General features: G+C 41.1%; 1 protein-coding gene across 2 annotated transcripts in view; it reads left to right on the top strand.

The window, feature by feature from the left end:
• cdh8 (cadherin 8) overlaps positions 1-22,519 on the top strand; it is a 109,483-nt gene that overhangs the window by 26,043 nt on the left and 60,921 nt on the right. For both annotated transcript variants that reach the window (XM_078256547.1, XM_078256539.1), the window contains exon 2: positions 13,769-14,063. In XM_078256547.1, coding sequence (XP_078112673.1) covers positions 13,769-14,063 — 295 coding nt within the window. The remainder of the gene's footprint in view (positions 1-13,768; positions 14,064-22,519) is intronic.

The raw sequence follows: 22,519 nt of genomic DNA, 5'->3' as shown, positions 1-22,519 counted from the left end.
AAAGTGCACTTTTCTATTGATATTTTCTTTCAAATGACACAAAAATCTCGGCGTGTCTTTCACGATATGTCGCATTTAGCGTTGTGTTTATTCCACCAGTTGATATTGCGTTGACAATAAAAAAATGATATATTGTTCAGCCCTAGTTTTTACCATACCAAAATAATATCACTTCAACCCTGGTGTTGTCTTCCCGTGGACTATGCAACTTTTAGTTTTTCTGGGTCAACATTTAAAGTTAAAACCTCCAGACACTTTTATCACTTTTCCCAGAGTTCTTTGTCGATTTTTTTGGGACATTTCTGTTGTTGTTTTGACCAAGTCTTTGAAGCTTTCTTCGAAATTTTTTGTCACTTTTTGACGTTTTCTCACTTTTCCCGGAGTTCTTTGTCACGCCTTCCGATGTCTTTGTCGATTTCTTTCTGCAGTTTTTTTGGGACGTTTTTGTTGTTTTTTCACTTTCACTTTTTTCCAAAAAATTTCACCACATCAATTTTTTTCTTCTTCAAATGCTATAAAATTAAATAAAACACCCAAAGTAGTGAACTGATCATTTATTTGACTTGTGAAGAGCCTTGTATGAAACCATCCACGTTGTTTTTTTTTTGACAATTTGGTTGAAAGAAACCCAAATTTCTGATATAGAAACTTTTTGAAAATGGGTCAAATTTGACTCGAGGACAACAGGAGGGTTAAGCATTTAAAAACATTTTTTTTTAAATTGAACACTTAGCATTTAAAAAACCCAAATGTTCTGGGAATAACTCAGTCCGACCTGTGTGCTTAACAAGGAAGATGGTGACATTTAAGGAGCAGGGCCTGAATGCAGTCATGCAGGTTCTCTTTGCAGTAAAAGCATCCCTCAGCTGGGTGGTCTACGCCACCATTGTTAGAGTGCCTTACTGCGTCAAGCCCCAGGGTATAAGCTCCACTGCCCCTCCACCCTATTCCACACCCACCACCGCCGCTCCGCTCCCTTCGCTGGCATGGAAAATCCCCCATGAGCCTCTTCTCTGATGTAAATCACAGGTAGGGGAAATGTGAGCCCGGCTCATGCACCGGCACTGTGCCGTGAAATCTCTGTTGACATTACCGACGGGCGATTCCAGAAAAAGACACAGAGCGAGAGCAGGAGAGGGGGAAGAGAGTGATAAAGAGGGAAAAGGAGAGCGAGAGAGAGAGAGAGAGAGAGAGAGAGAGAGATGTGAGGAGACGTGAGCATTTCAGAGAGTCACTTTTGACTTTCTTAGTTTTTTAGTTTTTTTTCCCTTTCTCGTCTCTGCTGCATGCTTTCATCCTCAGCCTCTCATTGAGATTTGCCATGTTATTTTTTCCCTCCTCTCTTTTATAGGCTGACACAAAGAAACAACCTGTTTTAACTGGTCTTAAAAAAAAAAAAATACCCTCTAGGCCTAACCTGTTTTCTTACTTTTCTTTAGGTAACCTTTTAACAGACAAAGATTGATTTTTATTTTATTTTTTTATCCCAGTCCTGGTAGCTTTGTTATGTGATAGCAAGAAGATAATTTGGAAATGAAATGAAGGTAACAAGGGAATCAGGGAACTAGGTTAAGAGAGGCAATTTCCATTCCCACTTCCTCTTTCCAAGCACCGAAGGAAAGAGGAAGTAAGTGCTTAGTGTGTGAACATATTTTGTCCTACCTCATATCAAGTACAGCATTCCAGGATGGCTTTGGTATCATTTCTCTTGGTTTTGTGCTATTGGAGTGGTGCAACGGGACAGAAAAGTTGGCCCTGTTTAGCCAAAGGATATGATTATGTAAGCGAGAGAGGCCTTGGATATTTGTCTAATGTGGCGGAGGAAGTCTGATGGTCTCCGAGCGACAGAGTAATTCACTCAAAGGTCGCCTGTGTGGGGGGGTGAGGGAAGGGATCAAAGGAACATGTTATCACTGTCCACTGTGTTAAAACAACAGAGATGACACCGTCTCCTCTCTCTTGTCTACTTTTTCCCTGCTACTTGCTCCTTTTGTTCTCCCTCCCTCCCTCCCTCCTTCCTTCCTTCCTTCCTTCCTTCCCTCATTACACTCCGTCTCCTGGTCTGTGTTCCAGAGTGTGAAACAGGTATAGTGGCATCATGACACGCACAGGGAGTGCTTGTGCTTGTAGCTGCCGTCCACTCCAAGGTGATCTGACATCTTAAAGCGATGCTCTGCGCAATTGCACATTCGCTCAGACAAGCGTGTTGACGTCGCTGCCTAGCCAAAGGACCCATCCTGCCACCCCCCCCTCCCTTAGCACTCTGAAGCCGGCTGCCAAGTGCTTCTGCGAAGAAGAGGATAGCTTAATTGTTTCTGCCACAGCCATGCCTCTTCTTCATTTCTCTCTCTTTCCTTCCTAATCCCAGGGACGGGAAAATGGAGCTGTTATTTGCATGTCTAATGATACTCGATATCACAGGCCTCTCAAAGGAGAAGGCACAGATGATTATTAATATAGCCGGTGAAGCCCTCATTTACACCGCCTTTTGTTCTTAGGCCTGAGCAAATACGGCTTTCCAATACCTGCCTTTTACTGTAAAAGCCATACCCCATATAGAGATATATGTTGGCTTTGGGTATGGAGAAACCACAGCAGATACATACGTGCAAAGCATTTGTGTGTTTCTCTTTCAGTTTGAATGCTGGAATAAGCTACTGATGTACAAAAAAATATTCTTAGTCCAAATAATGTAGCTGGGATATTGATCCGACTGGTGATGAGATCAGAACACATATGTTTTAGACATACAGATCACTTTTTTTTTTGGCAGGGAATGGACTGGCTCCATTAATCTCATAGTTGTCCTTATATGATTGAGCAGTTTTTGGCATTCAAAGTCACACATATTTGACTGATCACGTGCAGTTCGTGCACATTAACTATTGATATAATAAAGCTATAGAGCCTGCAGCGCGGTTGGAAGAAACACAGCAGAGACTTGCTATAGGACAAACAAAAGTGCTCGGCAAAAGCTGTCAGAGCCCATTATTCAAGTCCAGAAAACTTGCGGAGACCTGCAGGAGTTTTCAACACACAGCAATGCATGCCTTCCCAGCAGTGGCAGTTGGCATTGAAACTGGCTAATTTGCAAGGCTTCTCAGGTTGAGAACAATGACTATGACAGCTCGAGCAGGCACTGTGGAGCACATCTGCATTTTTCCGCAGGAAAAAGCCCCAAAGAATGTCTCCAGCACTTCATGTCTTCCAATTATGGAAATATGTGCATGTCTATATATACTATACATGAAACAGCTCTTGAGACATGTTGATTGCAATGCAAATTAAATTAGAACTACGACTAAGGTGTGTTCACTAATTTATATACATATATTGTTTTTTAATTATTATTATTTAATTTCTAATTTGTAGTTTGGCAAGGCCAGTTTTCAAAGATGGAAATGAATTAAGTACATTGTACTTTTTACTATTTTGAGTAAAACCATACAAACCTTTGCTTAAAGAATATGATCCCAATAAATGAAACCACCTTAATATCAAAAGATATATTTGTTTAATAATTGACTATTGAAGTTCTCCATTACAAGTCCCACACTTGAAATTGCACTTAAATAAAATAATTAAAAAAAAAATTTATTAACAAAACCTATTATCAAAAGTAAACGTATTTTAGTAGTATTTTGTTGATAATAACTGTGCTTTTATTAAAGTGCAATTTGAATTGTAGGACTTGTACTTGTAATGGAGAATTTCTAAAGCGTGGTATTGCTGCTTTTAGGGACTGTAGAGAAGTTATTGAGGTCATGAGGGGGGCTGAACTTTATGTTTTACTTTGTTAAAAAGCAAGTTTTTTTTGTTTTCTTTAAACACTCCTCTTGACTTTGAGAGAGAAAAAAAGTCCTCCACATAACATGACAAAACAGTTATATTTGTAATTAATTCAACTTTTTAATCATGTGCCCCAATTTAAACCTTAATATCTTAATGGAGCTGTTAATATCCACCAACAACATACACGTCGATAGACAGAGGCAGATGTGTTTGTCCACTGCAAAGTGCAACCATGGCACAGATGAAACTTGTCTTTTTTTAATCTATTTATGTAACTATTCAGTACACTGCAAAGGAAGGCTGGAGTAAAATATATATTTAGGTTGAGAAAAATAATAACAGAACCTCCCCTGCTGTCTTAAAAAAGTCAGACCACCTGCCTTCAGTCAAAAGAAAAATTACAATTACCCCCCCTTTTCTGACATCCTCTTCCTCCTCATCATTTTTGTACACTCCCTGACGTATGGATAGTATACTATACTTGCGAGAACTCTCCTTTCCTGCTTTACTTTTCCTAAACATGAGCTACAACACTTCCCACATGAAACTCACCAGTCGGCATGTGTTGTTTGTGACATTTAACAAGATCACATGACACACACACACACACACACACACACACACACACACACACACACACGACGCATGAGTCTGTGATACTTCCACATCCACACTCATATACTCTGTGGTTAAACCACGAACAAAAAAGAAGAAGAAAATAAAGCCTGTGAGAGATTGAAAGGAGGGCGGGAGGAAGGGAAGCGAAGAAAGAAGGGAGGGGGAGTAAAATGTTGAAATATGAATTACAAACCCGAGCGGCACCATCTGGACCGAGAAAACACACATCATAGTGGAGAGCCAGCACATTGAATTAGACTTGCTACGGGATCCATCTGCACCTCGTGAAATCAATCTCATTCCTTGATTTGATTAGGTCAGCCACGCTGAAGAAAAAGAAAACTGTTGTGCTTCTTGATTAAGCTTGTTTTGTTTTGCGCCCCTCCACCACCCACCCACCCACCTCCAGCACGCTGTGTATACCGATGAGTTTTGGACCCACAGGTAGGGTAATGATAGTCGAGGTTAATGCTAAACAATCTCCTTCTATTTAACACTCAGCATGTGCGCCACAGCCTTCGTAGCCAAGCTCATTTACACTTTTTTCACGGCTCTGTCTCTTCATTGTTTAGAACATTTTTTTCTTTCTTGTCATTTTATTTTATTTATTTTTTTATTCGCTTTGCTTGTATCACAGATTTTTCTCCGGGACACATGTGGAGCTGCCCGTGCATTGGACAAATGCTTCATACCAGAAGTGGTATTTTGTTACTTAGCTTTGTTTTCTGGCATTGTAGGTTGGGCACACACCAAAGAACAGACTGATTGCCCAGTGCTCTTTTGTTGTAACAACAGGCATGTAATGAGAAGGCGGTAGAAATCTATAGTGAAGAATGCTTGCATGCTGGGTGCATTATGCAGAGTTATTTTTATTTTCTTATTTCCCATTCTTTCTCTGTGATGACACTGTACCCTCCTATGATTAAAATGCATCCTCCCATGCATCCACACTCACAAACAAAAGGCTCTTCATGGGTGGCTAAATCTAATTGCATTGCCCTCTTGTACTAAAGGTAGCTGCTTTGACTTTGACTTATTCTCCAGAAGCAATAATGCGCCTCTGGGTGTGGATGTAACACATGTGCCATTGCTCAAAGTGCAGGGATGGACAAGGAACACATTAGCCCTTATTGACCCTGGTACAGATTGCACGCAAATCCAGTTCAAATTGTCTCCTTTTTGTGTTTGTCTCATTAATTCATGATTGTCCAAGAGGAAAATAAAACAGAATGAAAGCGGAAGCGAAAGCTTGCCGACGATCTCTCTCGACATTAAAAGGAAGAAAAAAAACAAGCTGTGTGGAGAAGGTATGAGACTGGGAGTCTCTGTACTGATTGTAATTACTGTACCTTTTCTGAGTGGAGCTGGCTTCAATTACAAAACGGCACCTTTGCTTGTATGTGGGTCGTGACACTATCTCTTTCCCATTGTCTCAATAAAGGAAGAGTGTCTGCAGTGATAATAAATTAACAGGGAAATATTCAAGGTGCTCTTTCCCCTTGAAAGAATGAATACGGCATTTGCCCTCTCAAAAGAGCAACAAATGTCCACAAAGGCCTACGGATTTAATTCCTGTGTGGCCAGTGTAAGAGAACAACATAACCTATAGAGTTGTATTCTCACTGAGGTATAAGAAAGGTATACACAAGTATAAATCAATGGATCTTATAGCTATTTCAGCAAATATGCAACACTATGCAATGCAATATGCAATCTGTCCTCATTTCTTAAGAAAAAAATTGCCCAGCCTACAATAATTCAGGTTACAATATTTCTAAATGAAACTTAATTTCCAATGTTCCAGCATTTACCTATGTTCCCTATATGGTTTCCTCTGATGAAATATGTTATGGTTCACACCAGAAGGGAACTTTTCTGTCCAGTTTGATAAAACGCTACGTGCCATGAGACAGACTGGAGGGAAAATGTTCCCAAGAATAGCTAAGTGTATCATATATCATGCATCGCGCCATCTGTTCCGTATATTCAAAATGTTATTGCAATATTTAGAATTACAGATTATTCATGTAGGTGTAATTAACAGAGTCAAAATCCAACAAATGGGAGGAAGCTGCAATTCATTTCCAGACATGTTTGAGCAGAATCTATCTGGAGTAACTATTTAGTCTACAGTTGCCTAGGGGTGTACAGATGGGGAAAAAATGGTAGCGCTAATTTTACCACTTTTGCCAATGAATTACTGTACCCCTTGCAGAATTAGGCCCTCTTGAATGAATTCTATGGATTTGTTCTTGTGAGACTGAGTCACATTGGCCAGATGAAGAGAACTGGGTCATAATAAGTGACTGAACTGGATAGAAAAAGGTCAACATCTGGCTGTTACAAAAAGGTGCTATGTAAACTAGTCCACCAGCACATGGCCTTGGGGTTCCCATACATTTTACATAACAACATGCAATCTACTACATATTTAATGCAAAACATGACATTTTCCAGTAGGGGGTGTCTCATCTGGTCATGCAATCTTGGTTAAACAAGTCTGTGGTCTTCAACACATTAGGATCTCACCAAACATGACATTTAGAGTCAACACAATGCTGCATTATACAGCACGTTTTCATTCTGTGCTATGTCTTTGCCAGTTTGCATCATTTTCTACATTACATAACATCAAATGCTACATATTGTGATAAAAAGCAGTGGAGGAATGACTGTGTACTCACATACTGTAATTAAGTACACATTTGTAAATGCTTACATAAAAGCAGTGTGTAGATGGGTCCCCTTGTAACATGTTTCATATGTATTAGTTGCTCCAAACCTCTTAGGTTTTCATTTGAAAAACATTTTGGCGCCAAGAAGTCTTTTCAACCCCATTTATCATCTCACAGTCCCTTGGATTTATATTGTGACCCTTTGGAACCTTTGGACTGAACTACCTAACCATGTGTCCGCACCCAGAAAACGACCGTATGGGTTGAATATGCAACCACACACAAAATTAAGTTTTTTGTTAGGCGGTGACCTTTTGTGGCTGAAGTAATTATCGAGAGAGCCAATGAGGAAGTGAGGTGACAAAGTATAAGAGCCAAATTCTATGTAAGAAGGTAGGTTGGGGTGGTGGATGGGTCAAACAAACAGGACTTTCACTCAGAATTCTGGGATTCGTGTCCCATGTGAAACCAAAAGTCAACTGTCATTTTAAAATTAACCGATTTTGAAATTAACAGTTTTAGTCCGTTGCACAACGACCTGACGTTACCTCCTCATTTTAGTAGTTCTATGTGACTCATTTTAAGCTTTAAGTTTTCCTAACCCTAACTAAGTATTTTTCTTGCCTAAACTTAATTAGTTCTGTTTCACAACATGTATAAAACTGCACACGTTAAATATTAAATAGAAGGATCACATTATTACGGTCACATGATTAAACCGCAACAGTGCGGCAGTAAATCGTTTTGTGAGTCTTTGGAAAAGAACCCATAATGTATATGTAAAATAGTCAAAGCAAGCCTGACAACAACAACCAAACCAGCTACAAAAGCACAATGCTACTTACACATTGTTGCATCTGTATTAACAATATATCAGTCAGAGCGGCCATTTTTCTTGTACTAGTCAAAGTACTTGTTTCTTCTACTTTGACTTTTGTCCATTTAAGTACATTTTGCTGATAATACTTGTACTTAAATATAATTTTGAATGCAGGAATGGTGCATTTTTACATTGTATACTCATGTAAAGGAACTGAATACATCCTTCACAATGATAAAAAGTATTCATACAGTATATGTGTGTAACTGTTTTTTCCCAGATGAAATTCCGCAAACGTAGTGACCCTTACCGAGGACTAACTGAGGTAGAATTTGGAAAAAGCAGTCGGACGTACTGTGTGCAGTCTGTTCTAGCAGACAGAAGCTGACAAGTTGCATCACGGTGACAACATCTCCTCCCTCTCGCTCCTCGCTGCAGTCTCCCTCTCCTTCTCCAGTCCTACTGGTACATACGTAGGAGGAGCACATGTCCTATCTACCATTTGCCCTGACAAGGAGCAAAATCATTAGTTCTCTCTGTCGGGTTACACTTAAGTATGTGGAAGCCAGGCCCGAGGCGGGGGTTGGGGGGCTAGGTGGGTGGGAGTAGAATCTGTAGAATCTTTCTCATTAGAACACGGTGATTGTTCAAGTGATTGCCGTAAAAGCTCATCTTCAGCAGGGACTGACATATTTCCTCCTTCGCTGACAGAATAAGCAGTCCCCTGCAGCCCCTGATTGGGAGTTGTGGTTGGCAAATGAAGGTGTGCATGTGAGTGTGTATGTGTGTGCGTGTGCATGGGCGTGCACAACAGTTCTGGCACGAAGCAGACAGTGCTGTAAAGTACTACCACAAGATAATTTCTTCAGGCAACCAAGGCTTTCTTTATCACCCTAAGTTGCAGCTTCAAAATATATGGATGTCAACAGTGGCTAAGGAAAGACTCATAATAACTTCCCCAGTCTGTATATACACACACACGCTGCACTCACTAATGGCATTATTGATGATATATTCTGTTTAGATTCATACAATGAAGCAACTGTTTACTTTGAGAACAAGTACAAGGAAACTACATGTGACAGCTGTAGAACCCTTCAGTTTCATTCGAGGAGTCGAAAGGTCTTCTTTATACTTAGCCAGTGAAAACTTACCTTGCACGGTTCTCGCGATATCACGAGATCACGTGAGAAGCATAGGATCACATTTTATACCAAAATGTATTCTCTCAGGCTTGAATGAATATTGCGTTTGTGTCTGGACTACCTGCTAACCGAACCAATCAGCATCCGGTGAGCAGCTGTAGCAGCTACCGGCGTTGTTTAGGTGTTGGTGACGGTCGCAACTGTTCGTTCAAAACAACAATGGCGGACGTAATGGAATGATGGTTCATCCAATCACCTGCCAGGTTTTTTTCTTGAAAGTGCCTGCCCTTTTTCAAACTGTTTTCAATGACAGCTTCTCAGATGTTTTTGACTCATCCTGTTAAGTGAAAAAAGGCTACTAAGAGCTCTATTGCCACTGTAGTCTCGCATTGCCAGACCTTCCTCCATAGCGCTGCGGAGGAGGGTCTGGCTAGTCCACACCGCATTCCGGGATGGGAAAAAAACCTGCTTTGGTTTATTGGCATTTATTTTAACCCATAACAATCGTCTTGGGCGGTGCTAAGCGCCGGACGAAGCCACGATGCCTCTGCAAAATAATCTCGGGAAGGAACTTGTTTTGGTGGAACATGTGGACGTTCAAAAGTAGTTTTAGTTGTGCAACAGAAAACTCAGATTGGACAGACAGTCTAGCTAGCTGTCTGGATTTACCCTGCAGGGATCTGAGGAGCAGTTAACCATAGTCCTCACAAATCCACCAGAGTTCAGACTGCCAACACAAAGAAAGCGGAAGGTGACGGACATCCGGCCTAAATGAGGGACATCCGGCGGATTTTCCAGCGGCACCTGAACAATCCCGGAAATGAAACGTTATCGATGTAGATTATTGCCACTGTAACTAGTCAAATACAAAAAAGAAATTGGCAGGGCAATAGCCTATGTGTCTAAACCACCTGTGCTCAGAACACTGTATTGGTGCTTTGTGACTCCAGTCTATGTATTAGCACATAATCATCATGATGGCAGTACCGTATGCTGCATGTTTCCTGAATGCCACAGTCAAAGTCAGTGACTCTTGGGACTGTTTTAGTTGCCCAGGCAACTCAGTTAATGACAGGGACCTGTGACAGACCCCCCCGCCCCCTCTCTATTAGTAATTGTACTCTTTGATGGTCTCCTGTGCACTCCAGTGCGAAGGCTGTCTAAGAAGTGGGCGACCAGGGCATTTAAAGCAGACATCATTGTTAAGAACTGCAGCTGGTTACAGCTACCTCTGCTCAACTTTCAGGAAATGTGGTGTTAAGGTGGCAGTTTCTCGCAAAGTGATGATTGATTGCAGAACACTTTTTTTCTCAAAAGAAAGCACACAATGTGACATTTTTATAAAGTAGAGGATTTAGTCATCCACCCGTAATTTTTGTTAACTCGTCAGCCGGAATGCACCATGGCTTGTTCTACCTAGACATCCATACAAAGTGGCAACTGATGTTACAAGAAGAGGAATTGATCCTCCAAAGCAAATGAAAGCAGTAGGCGTGTTGTGTGTTGTAGATATGCATTGGTGTTCTTTTCAGGCATGTAGCCTGAAAGTGCTTGGCTGGTACATGACCCTCCCCCTTTTGTAGTTGTACAAGGCCCTACCCTCGAAGGACCCAAACCATGCTGTCTGGAGATCAGTGGATACAAGTAAGAGTTTGTTTGTCTTTTAGTTGTTCCAAAGTCTTTTAGTTGTTCCAAAGTGCAGGGCAAAATGTTTAGTTGAGAACGGCCTGCCAGCGGATCTGAGAGCAGCTGAAAGGGTTGATATCGAACTATATAACTTCCTTCTTTAGCCTAGTTTTTGATTATTTCATTTATTTTTCTGTTATCTGTTTTAATGGTTTTATGACTTCACGTTTAAATTGTCTATATATGTATGTTGATTTTTAGAAAGTAAAGGAGTCTAACTAATGAATATAGCAATTCATACTAATAAACCAACACATTTTAACTGTGGTAAACTATTGTAATTTCAAGGTGACAATCACTAGCTTTTTTGAGCATTCAAAAGCTAGTGAGTCAACCTTGAGTTTACAATGAATTATTTTTTTTTAATTATTTTGTGGGGCATTTGTATGCCTTTATTTGATAGTTTAAAGTAGAGAGATGACAGCAAGTGATGGAAGAGAGACAGAGCTGGGTGATGACATGCAACAAAGGCCCCTCGTCGGATGCGTACATCTCCATCCTTTTTCTGATAAGATTCCAAATACAAAGCCAAATATTCAACAACGAAACAACAAAAAGTGCACTCTCATTCAATCAGTTTTCATGGAATTATGTAGGTATGCAACTTAATCAACATCATTGTGCTTAACAGTTTATTCTTGACCTTAAAAACAGCAGTTGGCAAAACAACTCAAGGTCCTCGCACTTCCCCCAAGAGTAAGCATGAAAGCGTAAGTGCGACAGTGGCAAGGAAAAACTCCCTTTTAGGAAGAAACCTGGGGCAGACCCAGGCTCTTGGTAGGCGGTGTCTGACGGTGCCGGTTGTGGGTATGATGAACAATGGCAATAATAGTCAACCGTCATGAAAGTCAAGCTTTACACTTCATTTCTATATTATTGTGCATTACATTTTTACACGAGTGGAAAAGGATCAAATCGTTGATGGGTTGCTAAAAATATGTATGATATACTGTATGGCACAACCAAAACCCATATGCAAGCAAAAATAGTCCATTTGTACGGAGCCCCAGAGGTGACATGGAGGAAAGAAAAAAAAACCTTAAAAAAAAAAAAAAAAGATGTAGGCCTACTGGAGACAAACTCTGCGATATCTCGAGTTTCATTTGCGAGATCTCTCAAATCCAACAAACAATAATGCTAACCTTAGTAGCTAGCTAGTAGCGCTAGCTACTAAGGTTAGCCTGCAATCATTGACATCAACAGTCAACGACAATGTTCATTATAACACTTCACGTTGGCATGTATTAATTAGTAATGCTTATCAAAATAAACAATGGATGTATTTAGACAACCAAGGAGATGTAATCATTATGTTGTGCTACTAGCTAGCGCCACTAGCTAGTTACTACGTTTGTTGGATTTGAGAGATCTCGCAAATGAAACTCGAGATATCGCAAATAAAACTCGATATCTTCTAAAACAAAATCAAAATCTTGCAAAAGTATAGTCAGTGTTGTACAGTACAGGACTTTTTTCCTCCATGTCACCTCCGGGGCTCCGTACATTTGCATCCCTATGGTGGAAACAGCCATACATGCCGAGCTGCAGGGATACCACTACACACTAGAAGTCACACAGGATAAAAAAAACAATGACAGACCAGATCATTAATTTGAGCTCATTTAAGGAGATTCTCAGTGTGCAGGATGTTGCGAGGCATTTGTGTTAATGAGCTACATCATTCATGTGAAATGATGGCACAATTAGGAAAACAAAAGTGCAAGGTGTGACAATTTAAGTGAATGTGCTTTGTCAGTGTCTGCAAACAACACCTTTGAGTATATGCATAAGAGCTGGCGTATAAAAACATTGAGGGAGGGGGGGTTTAGAGGTCAGAATTCTCACCGACAGATTTTTGCCTTGCTAGTCTGCACCCTAACCACGCTCCCGCGGGGATCTCTGTTGAAACACTGTGGCAGGAAATGAAATTAAAGCTGCTGAATACAGATGTTGTGATGCATGCCTGTGTGCTCAGTTGGGTGTGTGCATGTGTGTGTGTCTTTGTGTTTTTTAGAGGCATGCACATTAACAAACATACATACTGAAAAGAAGAGTGCTGCCAGCCGTGTCACTACAACACTGCAACATTGCTGGATTTGTAAATGTTCTGCTCGGTGCCGCTCTCCTCTCCTTTGAATGTCACTCACCTTGGGGATCAAGAGGCTTATATGAAAGGTGACTTACAGTAAAATAAGTGATCTTTCTGTTGTGGTGAATAAAAGTTCTTTGCTTCTCCTCCTGTCAAAGCCCCGGTTTTTCTCTTTTTCTCTGACCTCTTTTCGTCCCGCACAGATTTACCTTTGAATGTTCTGCCTGTTCTTCTGTCCACAGATGTTTCAACGGCCTTATGTAGCATTGTCAGACTCATTAGTTATACTCAGCCCATTCTGCAAATGGGAGCCAACCACTCGGCCTAGCCTGTAATGCAGCTTTAGTGAACTAATTAAACTGTAATTACAAAATAATGAGGGACATGCAGTAGCGCCCAGTAACTTAGAGTTAGTTATTTGTGAGCATGGATCGTCATGTGCAGTTTCCTCTTTAATTTTTTATGGATTCTGATACTTTTCTGTTCTCGCCGTGTTATGGAATGCACATTCAAAGCACTTCCAGCTTCTTTGTTCAGTGAATTTCACACTGTAGGGAGCAATATCCCCCCACAATGTGTGTTTGTATGATGTATTTGCGATGTATAATGAGGAACAATGTAGGCTAAGGTCCATTTCCTATGCTACTTATAAAGTTATTGCCCCCAGCGGGCCTCATTTAGCAAAGTGTAGGCTATGTTGAGCCACCTTTAGTATCCTTGCTACACTAGTTGCCGCAAAGCACAGCAGCAAAAACAACACATTACAGTCACACCGTACACTTATCTGCATTTACACAGTGAGAACTTCTAGAATCTGCTGAGCATATCAACTTGCATTCATTAACCCATCCTTGTGTCCTTTTACACAGTGGGATCAAACTAAGTAGTCCACTTCACATTTTCACCTGCGTTTAATATTTTTCTTTTCCTTTTTAATTTGCAGCTACACACGGACTTGGATGTGGGCGGCAAGAACATCAAGTATGTCCTAGCGGGCGAGGGTGCAGGTACCATCTTCGCCATCAATGAACTAACGGGCGACATCCACGCCATGAAGAGGCTGGACCGCGAGGAGAAGGCCGAGTACACGCTAACAGCCCAGGTGGTTAACGCCGACACGGACGAGCCCTTGGAGCCACCATCTGAGTTCATCATCAAAGTCCAGGACATTAACGACAATCCGCCGCAGTTCAACGAAGGCCCGTACCGAGCCTCTGTTCCAGAAATGTCTGCTGTTGGTGAGTCACAACAAATAGACTTCCTTTCTGGTCTGCACCGCACACAGAAGCCTAATCAGTGTGTGAGATTTTCTGAGGCTCTAATGGGCTATTGCATCAAAATAATGACTCAATAGGAACTAGAGGAAATGAGTGTGCCTATTTACATGCTTGTCTGCTATGAGCATCTTGGCAAATGAAAACACTGTGCAAGAAGGATAAATCAAAACGATAGAACTTCACTCATAGCTCAGCGCTGCAGTGAACAACTGCTGCCAGCGTAAACATACACTTAGATAGGCAGCGTAACGCTAATGTTACATCCTCTACATTACAGTGGTTCTCAACCTTTTCGAGCCGCGTCCCGCAAGAATAATGAGGTTGGTGTTCGCAAACCCCCCGCCCCCCCCTTGACAGCGAGAGAGAGAGAGCTGCTCACTTTGGGTGATTTTAGTGAATGCTCTGATTAATACATATAAACAAATAATGCTTTTCTTTAATGACACTAGCACCTAGCCTTGTCCAATGTGCTCCAGGCTCTGTGGATTTGTGATGTGTTTGTAACTTTTTCTCTCCCCCTGACCTGCTTTCGGACCCCTTTCTGTGTTCCAGGACCTCCTGATTTACAAATGAATCTTTCAATAAAACACACGAATGAACCAAACTCACACAGTAATGTTTAAACCAGTCCCCAGTCTACAATATGTTATTACATTTTTTTTCTCCCCAGCGATCTGGCGACCCCCAGGAATGATCTCGCGACCCCCAGGTTAAGAACCAACAAGATGCAAAAAAAGACGAAGCAAAATTAAACTCATAAACACATCCTAGGGCATAACTTTGGGTTCAGATTTATTTAGTGAAAATGTTTGTTTCAACATTGGGGGGGACAAATTATAACCAGAGTGTCTGGATCGTCCCCCAGGAAATTTTGAGCATCAAACGCTTCATTTCCCGCATTCTGGTGAATTTTTCTGCAACAATGTGTTCCTTTTCTGCATGCAAATGTCTTTATTTATGAAAATATTGTTATTATTAATTAAGAAATCTCATTTATTGATCAAAACTTTCTGCAGATTCAAAACATTACAGTTTTCGGGATGTTTTATTAGGAATGATGTTCATCTTAACAACAAATATTTGCTTGCCACAGCATTTAAACTCTTTGACTTTATTACCCCGGCCAGTTTTGAATATTGGGGGGGGGGGCATAAATTACGTCTATGAACACATCAGGATCGCAGGGAATGCCATACTAAAAACTCTACCACAGAAAACTTGAGTCCTACAGAAGCTGAAAAAGCACAATGAGCACATTTCAGAGACGCTATCGTACAGCCACATCAGCATATGAAGATACAGCACTCGCCCCTCTGGCACGCATAAAAAAAATGCCTATTCTCCACTTTGCATAGGTCAAGGGCCACGATATCTTATTATGTGGCGCATTTGTGGAAAATGTGGAATTTTAATGGCATTCTTGAACATTTTCATGTGTGCAGTCACTAATGTGGTACAAGCTGGTGATCACTACCATCAAATATTTATGGAAAGATTAGAAAAGAGTTAAGAATGTAATATGTTGGGAAATCTGTGGGAAAGGGACTAGGAGCAGAAACCACTGTGGAGCACTTTATTTAGTATGAAAGCCATTTAGAATTTGGCTTAACAAAGCTCGCTGTAGAAAAATGTGTGCGAGGTTAGTTTTTTATTCAAGATTCAAGCGTTTTTAGTATAATCAGAGATGACACAGACTAAACTAAATGAAAGCATAAAGGGTTTGCATTTACACTCGCCACACTGCCACTTAGCATGTCAACTCTGACTGATGCTAATCGCCACGAGCTACCTTCCGTCAAACCCCCCCACAAATTGTTACACAAACCGCCGCAAACACTTTCCAGTCCACTGTATGCTAATATATTCATATATTCACATTATTATTCCATCCATGCATTTAAATGACCACTGCAGGATGATCACATAATTCAAATGTGCAGCTCATGTAGGATTGACACAAACCTCTAAGTGGATCAGTACACAGGTTTTTTTTCTTCTTTTTGTTCTTCAGGGGAGCCTCGCCACTGACCCCAGAGCAGCAGGAGTCTTGTAGAAAATGTTTCCATCAGTAGCAGGAAAGAGATCAGAGTGTGTCTTTATGCCATTCTGACATTGGAGGAGTTCAGCGAGGGTGCCGAGGTCTGTTGTTTGGCGTTATGTGCTTGTTATTGTGTTTTCTCATCGAGCGTCCCCTTGTTACCTGTCACAAAGCTGACATAACATGCTAGGACAGATGGTGCTAGGTATGTAACGGAATCTGTTTGGTAAATCCCATCTGTAGGTTGCAGCCTTTACATCACTTCTCTGAGGTAACGGCGATTTAGCTTCAGCTTCTCATGATGATGACGACTTTTATCAGCCGCTGTTGCTGCTGCGGCGCCAACAAAGAAGTATTCAGATGCTTTACTTAAGTTAAAGTACTAATACCGTACTGTAAAAATAGTGTGTTACATGTAACATGTTACAGATAAGTACTGCATTGAAAATGTTACTTACTTACTAAAAGTCTATAAGTATCATCAGGAAATGTACTTGATGTATTATAAGTAAAAGTACTCAATGCAGAAAAACCCTCACATTTTACAAACTGGAAACAATTAAAACCGTTCTGTCAATCCTAATGCCCTATCTTGCACCCGGCGCAGCGCAGAGTCTGACGCAAGTGTCTTTGCTAGTTTAAGAAAGTAATTTCCCATCCAGCGCCCATGTCTTTTGAATTGCAAATGCACCTGCGCCTATCTGTGCGCCCATGAGCGTGCTGGTCTTACAGGGAGGTGTGTTCAGGTGCATTCTGGGCATGCTGGTCTTACAGGGAGGTGTGTTCAGGTGCATTCTGGGCGTGCTGGTCTTACAGGGAAGTGTGTTCAGGTGCATTCTGGGCGTGCTGGTCTTACAGGGAGGTGTGTTCAGGTGCATTCTGGGCGTGCTGGTCTTACAGGGAAGTGTGTTCAGGTGCATTCTGGGCGTGCTGGTCTTACAGGGAGGTGTGTTCAGATGCATTCTGGGCGTATTGCTATCTTGAGGCAGCGGAAAGTGATGGCACCATTGACCAACAAAAACCTGGTCTGAAGTCAATAACGCAGCACTTCATTGTTATTTTAACAGAGCATTAGTAAAATGCTCCTAGGCTCGTGCACAGCGTTCCACACTATGCTTGTTACACACACAGGGACGCACAGCAGCACACAAACATGTGAAAGATTAAAAATAAAAATATTACAATAATAAATAGTATTATGATATGATCTGCTCGCACGCTTTCATTTCATGCACAAGGCAGATCAGTTCCTTCTCCTGAAAAGCTCTCCTTCCTGCTTAGCAAATCCGCCATCATAATAGCAATGCGCCAAGGTCCAAACGCGCCTGGCTTTTAAAGGGAATGGGATATGACTTTCTGATTGGTTTATTGTTGGGTAGTTTATTAAACTACATGTGTTTTGTGTGCACAAATCTTAATCTGTAAAGTAACTAGTAACTAAAGCTGTAACAGATGAATGTAGTGGAGTAAAAAGTACAATATTTCTCTCTGAAATGTAGCGGAGTAGAAGTGGAAAGTGGCATGAAAAGACAAGAATCAAGTAAAGTACAATGCTTGAGTAAATGTACTTTGTTACATTCCACTGCGTCGGTGGAAGCAAAAAGGAACAAAACAGTGCAAAAGAATCCATGTAAACACGGAACAACAGTGAACTCGGTTACTTGATCCCTGCTGCTCATTGTTTTGGATCTCAGTTGAAACGGATTGCAGCCCTCCGAGGGTTTTTGTCGGTGCAGTGCAGGGACAGCCATAGCGATGGGGTAGAGAGCAAAGTGATAGTTGACAGCACTGTGATTTGCCAATGGGAATAATGCATAAGAAATGGAAATCTGCGTCTCTTTGTTGATTGTTGTTCCCTTTTGTCACTGCTGATTAATTAAACATTCACGTTTGCTCAGTTGTTTGCTTGAAAGTCTTTTTCTTTCCTGTGACTAGTTTCCCTCTTGTTAAGTTTTCATTTGCTGCAGCATTATGGGGGGAAGAATCTGATGCTCCGGACAAGCAAACATTCATCTCGCTTGCCTCATATTCATAAATCACCAGTTTCTCTCAGAGTGCTGTTTCATATTTACCACGTTGAAAATGAGAATTTGTGCAGGCCTCTGTGGATTAGTGGAAGTGTGTACTGTGCAGTGGATAACTAATAAAGTCCACAGGAAAGGGAGTAGGAAATAAACAGATGTTGGTGAGGTCTGCTGCATACGAGCAAATCTCCCCTCACTACGAGAAACTGGGAAGCGTTACAATGTAATTACTGCACATGGTAAGAGATGCCGCATCACGCCTGGTATTGAGTTCAGACAGTGCTGAGTGTGCTGATGTATTTCTGCTTAGCGGGGAACCCACCTGCGTGGAATAACCAAAAAATCTAATCCAGACCATAACAGGCTGGTTCTCTTGACAATGTTATCCACTTACATAGCTTGTCAGTTCCACTCCAGACTTCATCAATGTCTTACCAGCTCCTCGCTTATCAAGAGTGTATCAGTGAGACCAGGGACAAATATCAACGCCCATCTTTTATCTGCCAAGGACTATGGCGAGATACATGTATAGAAAACTCCCCTCATTGAACCTCACTCCCCCACCCCCCCCATATAGGAAATGGCCCCCACAGCCGGATGAGATAAGTGACACAGGCCACTGAGGTCGCCATGTTTCCTGTGTGTGGAGGAGCATAGAGGTTAATGGGAAATGAAGGAGAAAGACCTTTTGTTCTTTCTTTTAAAAAGGGGCCATTCGGATAAGACGTGTGGCTCTCTGTGACTTTTCTGTGACTTTCATTTTCCTGAATGGCTGAGAGTGGAGGTGACTACAGTTCTAATTGTTTGGCAGACCGTCTCGCGAAGTACAGTTTAACAATGAGAGGAAGTGGAGAGCAAAGGTGGTGGCTGTGCTGGAGGAGAGATGGCCAGTCAGAATAGAGTTTGATCTCATTAATGTAAGGAGCCAGGATAAGCGTGATGTCAGTAGAGGGTTTGTGACCGCCGTGCTCGAGTGGGTGTTACCATATGGTTCTGTTTGACACGGAGGGAAATAAATGTCCAAAATGTCAACTTTATAGTAACGAGGGAAAACAGCCTTGTTCTCACTTTCAGGGGGGGCAATGAAACAAACTAACACTAACATTATTTCTAACATATTTATACATCAGCAGACACAGAGCAACATTAGGTTTTGTTTTGCATTGCTGGCCGCCTGACAAAACTGGCCACTCTTCTTTTAGCTCTGTTTTTCTCTATGCACCATTTCCTGGAGAAAAAAAAAGAAATGCTATTTTGCTGCTAACTGCTCTACTACATGCGCAAGCTAGGAGCTAACTTTGTATGTCAGCCATTTTGAAAACAGCTGCCTGCCATCGCTGGAAATTATCGCCGAATCAACAGATAAACAGAAGCTAAAGTGTAGTGACCTGGAAAGAAATACGGACGCTTGGTCAGGTGCCTTTGTCGTTGTTGTTGACGCTAAAAGTCTCCTTTAGCGTCATATATGCTTCATCTAAACACGTTTGGTCGGGACTATTGGCGTCCCTTTTGACGCAATTATGTTAAGGAAAAGGTCGTGGCTGGGCTTACGCTTCTGTGACATGCAGGAATAACGGGACGGTTAAAGAAGAAAGTGACTTTAGGAAACGTGCCATGCAGGACACAAACCCCGGTCTCCTGGGTGAAAGTCCTGTGTTTGACCCATTCACCCCCCCAACCAACATCCTTACACAGAATTTCTTATCTCTTACATACTACTCGCTAAAGCTTGTGTAGCTGCTGCTCTCCCTGATACGTTATACAAACGTCCGTAATTTACGAGTTCGGAGTGAGAACGGGTTGGTGCTGCAAGTGCCTAAACATAACTATAAAAAGTTTCATAAGGGTTCAGTTGTTATGAACAGATGTTGTATTACAGCTCACATTCACAAACTAGTAAAATACATACAAAACATTTTACTGATAAGTTGCGTATCAACACTTTGTGACTTGGTAAATATGTTAATTAACAACATTATATTAATATAAAACACAAGATACACAACATATTTTCCCTCCAAAACATATTTGCTGTTGCAAATTAGTAGTATATAAATGTAATTATTGGGATACGGTTGTGTAGTATTGTTGGGTATTGCAGATCTCTGTAGGTTTATCACTATGAACAACGCTTTCCACATTACACATACAGTCCTCATTTGATCCATTGACAGTATAAAGATATTAATTAGTGCAGCTTTAATCACATGTGTTTTTCTTAGATTATCTAATAGATTTGTGTATGTTTTATAAATCCATGGGTTGTGTAATTTCCTCTGTTTCAAATCTTCAGGCAACGGGCGCCTGGTTAGCTCACTTGGTACAGAGGGCGCCCACAGAGGTTTACTCCTCGAGGCAGCGGCCCGGGTTCGACTCTGACCTGCGGCCCTTTGCTGCCTGTCATTCCCCCTCTCTCTCCCCTTTCAAGTCTAAGCCGTCCTATAGAAATAAAGGCCTAAAATGCCCCAAAAAATATCTAAAAAAAAATAAACCTTCAGGCAATAAAGTACCATGTGTATTTTTCTTTTAATTTGAAAGATAAAAATTCAAATCAAATTCATATTTGATATACTCCACCTCTCCATATCTCTCAGATATTCTGAGGTTTTCATACGTATATTCGTTAGATAATTATGTTTCTCACTGTCACTTCAATTACAATTTTTTTTCGTTTTGCTGCTTGTTTGTCTGGCCATGATAAGAATTCTAATTCATTTGCACGGATTGCACAGATCTCACAGGATTAGTGGATCCCGTTTTCCTGTTAATGGGGTCTTCGACTTTTAGGCCAGTACAAGCTGACAAATTCCCCCGTATGTCTGTCGACCATATGCAGGCATTACGAGGCTCTGCTAACCCTCAGCAACTAACAAGGGGGTTGTGATGTAGTTGGAAATTACAAAGTCTGCTTGAAGTGACGCTTCAGGTAATTAGGAGGAGGACCATCCTCCCTGCGGGGGGGGGGAGGGTGGGTGAAAATGACAATAATTGCTACACTGCGAAACAAACTTGCAGAAAGTTGTTTTGCCGGATGGAGCTTGTGTGAGAGTTGCCCCAGGAGTGTTAGACTGTGAGTGTGCTTCATTATCAAGACGATTAATATACGGACGTGTAGACAGATGGCCCGTCTCCTCTTCGCACAGGCCGTGCTCTCTGAAACCCCAGCAAAATGAGTACCTGTGCGGAAGCACAGATCCCCGCCAAATGTGTCAAGATCTGCTAAATTGGAGCGCAGACATAAAATTGAAGTGACATTAATAGATTACCTGGAGTTGATTTACATTTTCAGAGTTATTATGGGTGTGGGTAACAGGACTAACAGGCACAGCCGTCTATGTAGGGGCCTTAATGATGTTTCTGATTACGCTCTCATCACCACCGGCAGCTGGGAGAAATAAGTAAAGGCTTGTCATCACAGATTTGGACGATAAATGAGCAGACTTGATCAAGGGGAGACGTATGGAAATGAGCAAGATGCAGACCTTTATCAGAGTGGATCGTCTCGTGCTTCCTACGTGCAGCAGAAAAGCGCACAGATGACTTAATAACCACGCAGTTTTAAGTTTAAGTGATACACTGTTACATAATCCTGCATGAAGGATAACATTAAATACTGCAGTATACTTCACCAAAGCATGTGTAACATCTATCTATCTATCTATCTTTCTTAGAGTCAACTATTACATTTATTGGCAACTATGATTGGTAATTCATTTTGAGTCATTTCTAAAAAATAAAATTAAAAAAAAGGTACAAATTCTCTGATTCCAGCTTGTTCAACGTGATTATTTGTTTGTTTCTTCTCTCCTCTGTGAAACTAAACTGAATATCTTTGAGTTGTGGACAAAACAAGACATTTGAGGACGTCATCCTGGGCTTTGGAAAACACAATTTTCATCATTTTATAGACCAAACGACTATTCCATTAATCAAGAAAATAATAGAATAATCGACAATGAAAATATCCGTTGGTTGCAGCATCTACTGTATCTATCTATCTATCTATCTATCTATCTATCTATCTATCTATCTATCTATCTATCTATCTATCCATCCATCCATCCATTCATCCATCCGATTTGTATAGCTCTTCGTGAAGAGCAATACGAATCCCATAGATTATTATTCTACGCATTGTCTTTCAGATCAATACGGGGAAAGCTGAGCTATTTTCAAAGCATTTCATGCTCCACTTGGACCAGATGTTCTATTAAAAATCCCATTCCTTGCTATACCTAAACATATTATTGTGCTATGCTGATCTTGCAGTAAATCCGGAACATATCTTGGTCTTGGTAAATCTGACTCTGAATGCATTAAATGCAGTTTAACTTGAATAAATCTTAGCAGTACCT

The sequence above is a fragment of the Sander vitreus genome, chromosome 1, assembly GCF_031162955.1.
Source record: "Sander vitreus isolate 19-12246 chromosome 1, sanVit1, whole genome shotgun sequence".
Taxonomy (NCBI): domain Eukaryota; kingdom Metazoa; phylum Chordata; class Actinopteri; order Perciformes; family Percidae; genus Sander; species Sander vitreus.
Note: the sequence above shows the minus strand (reverse complement) of the source record. Positions and strands in the feature narration are given on the sequence as shown.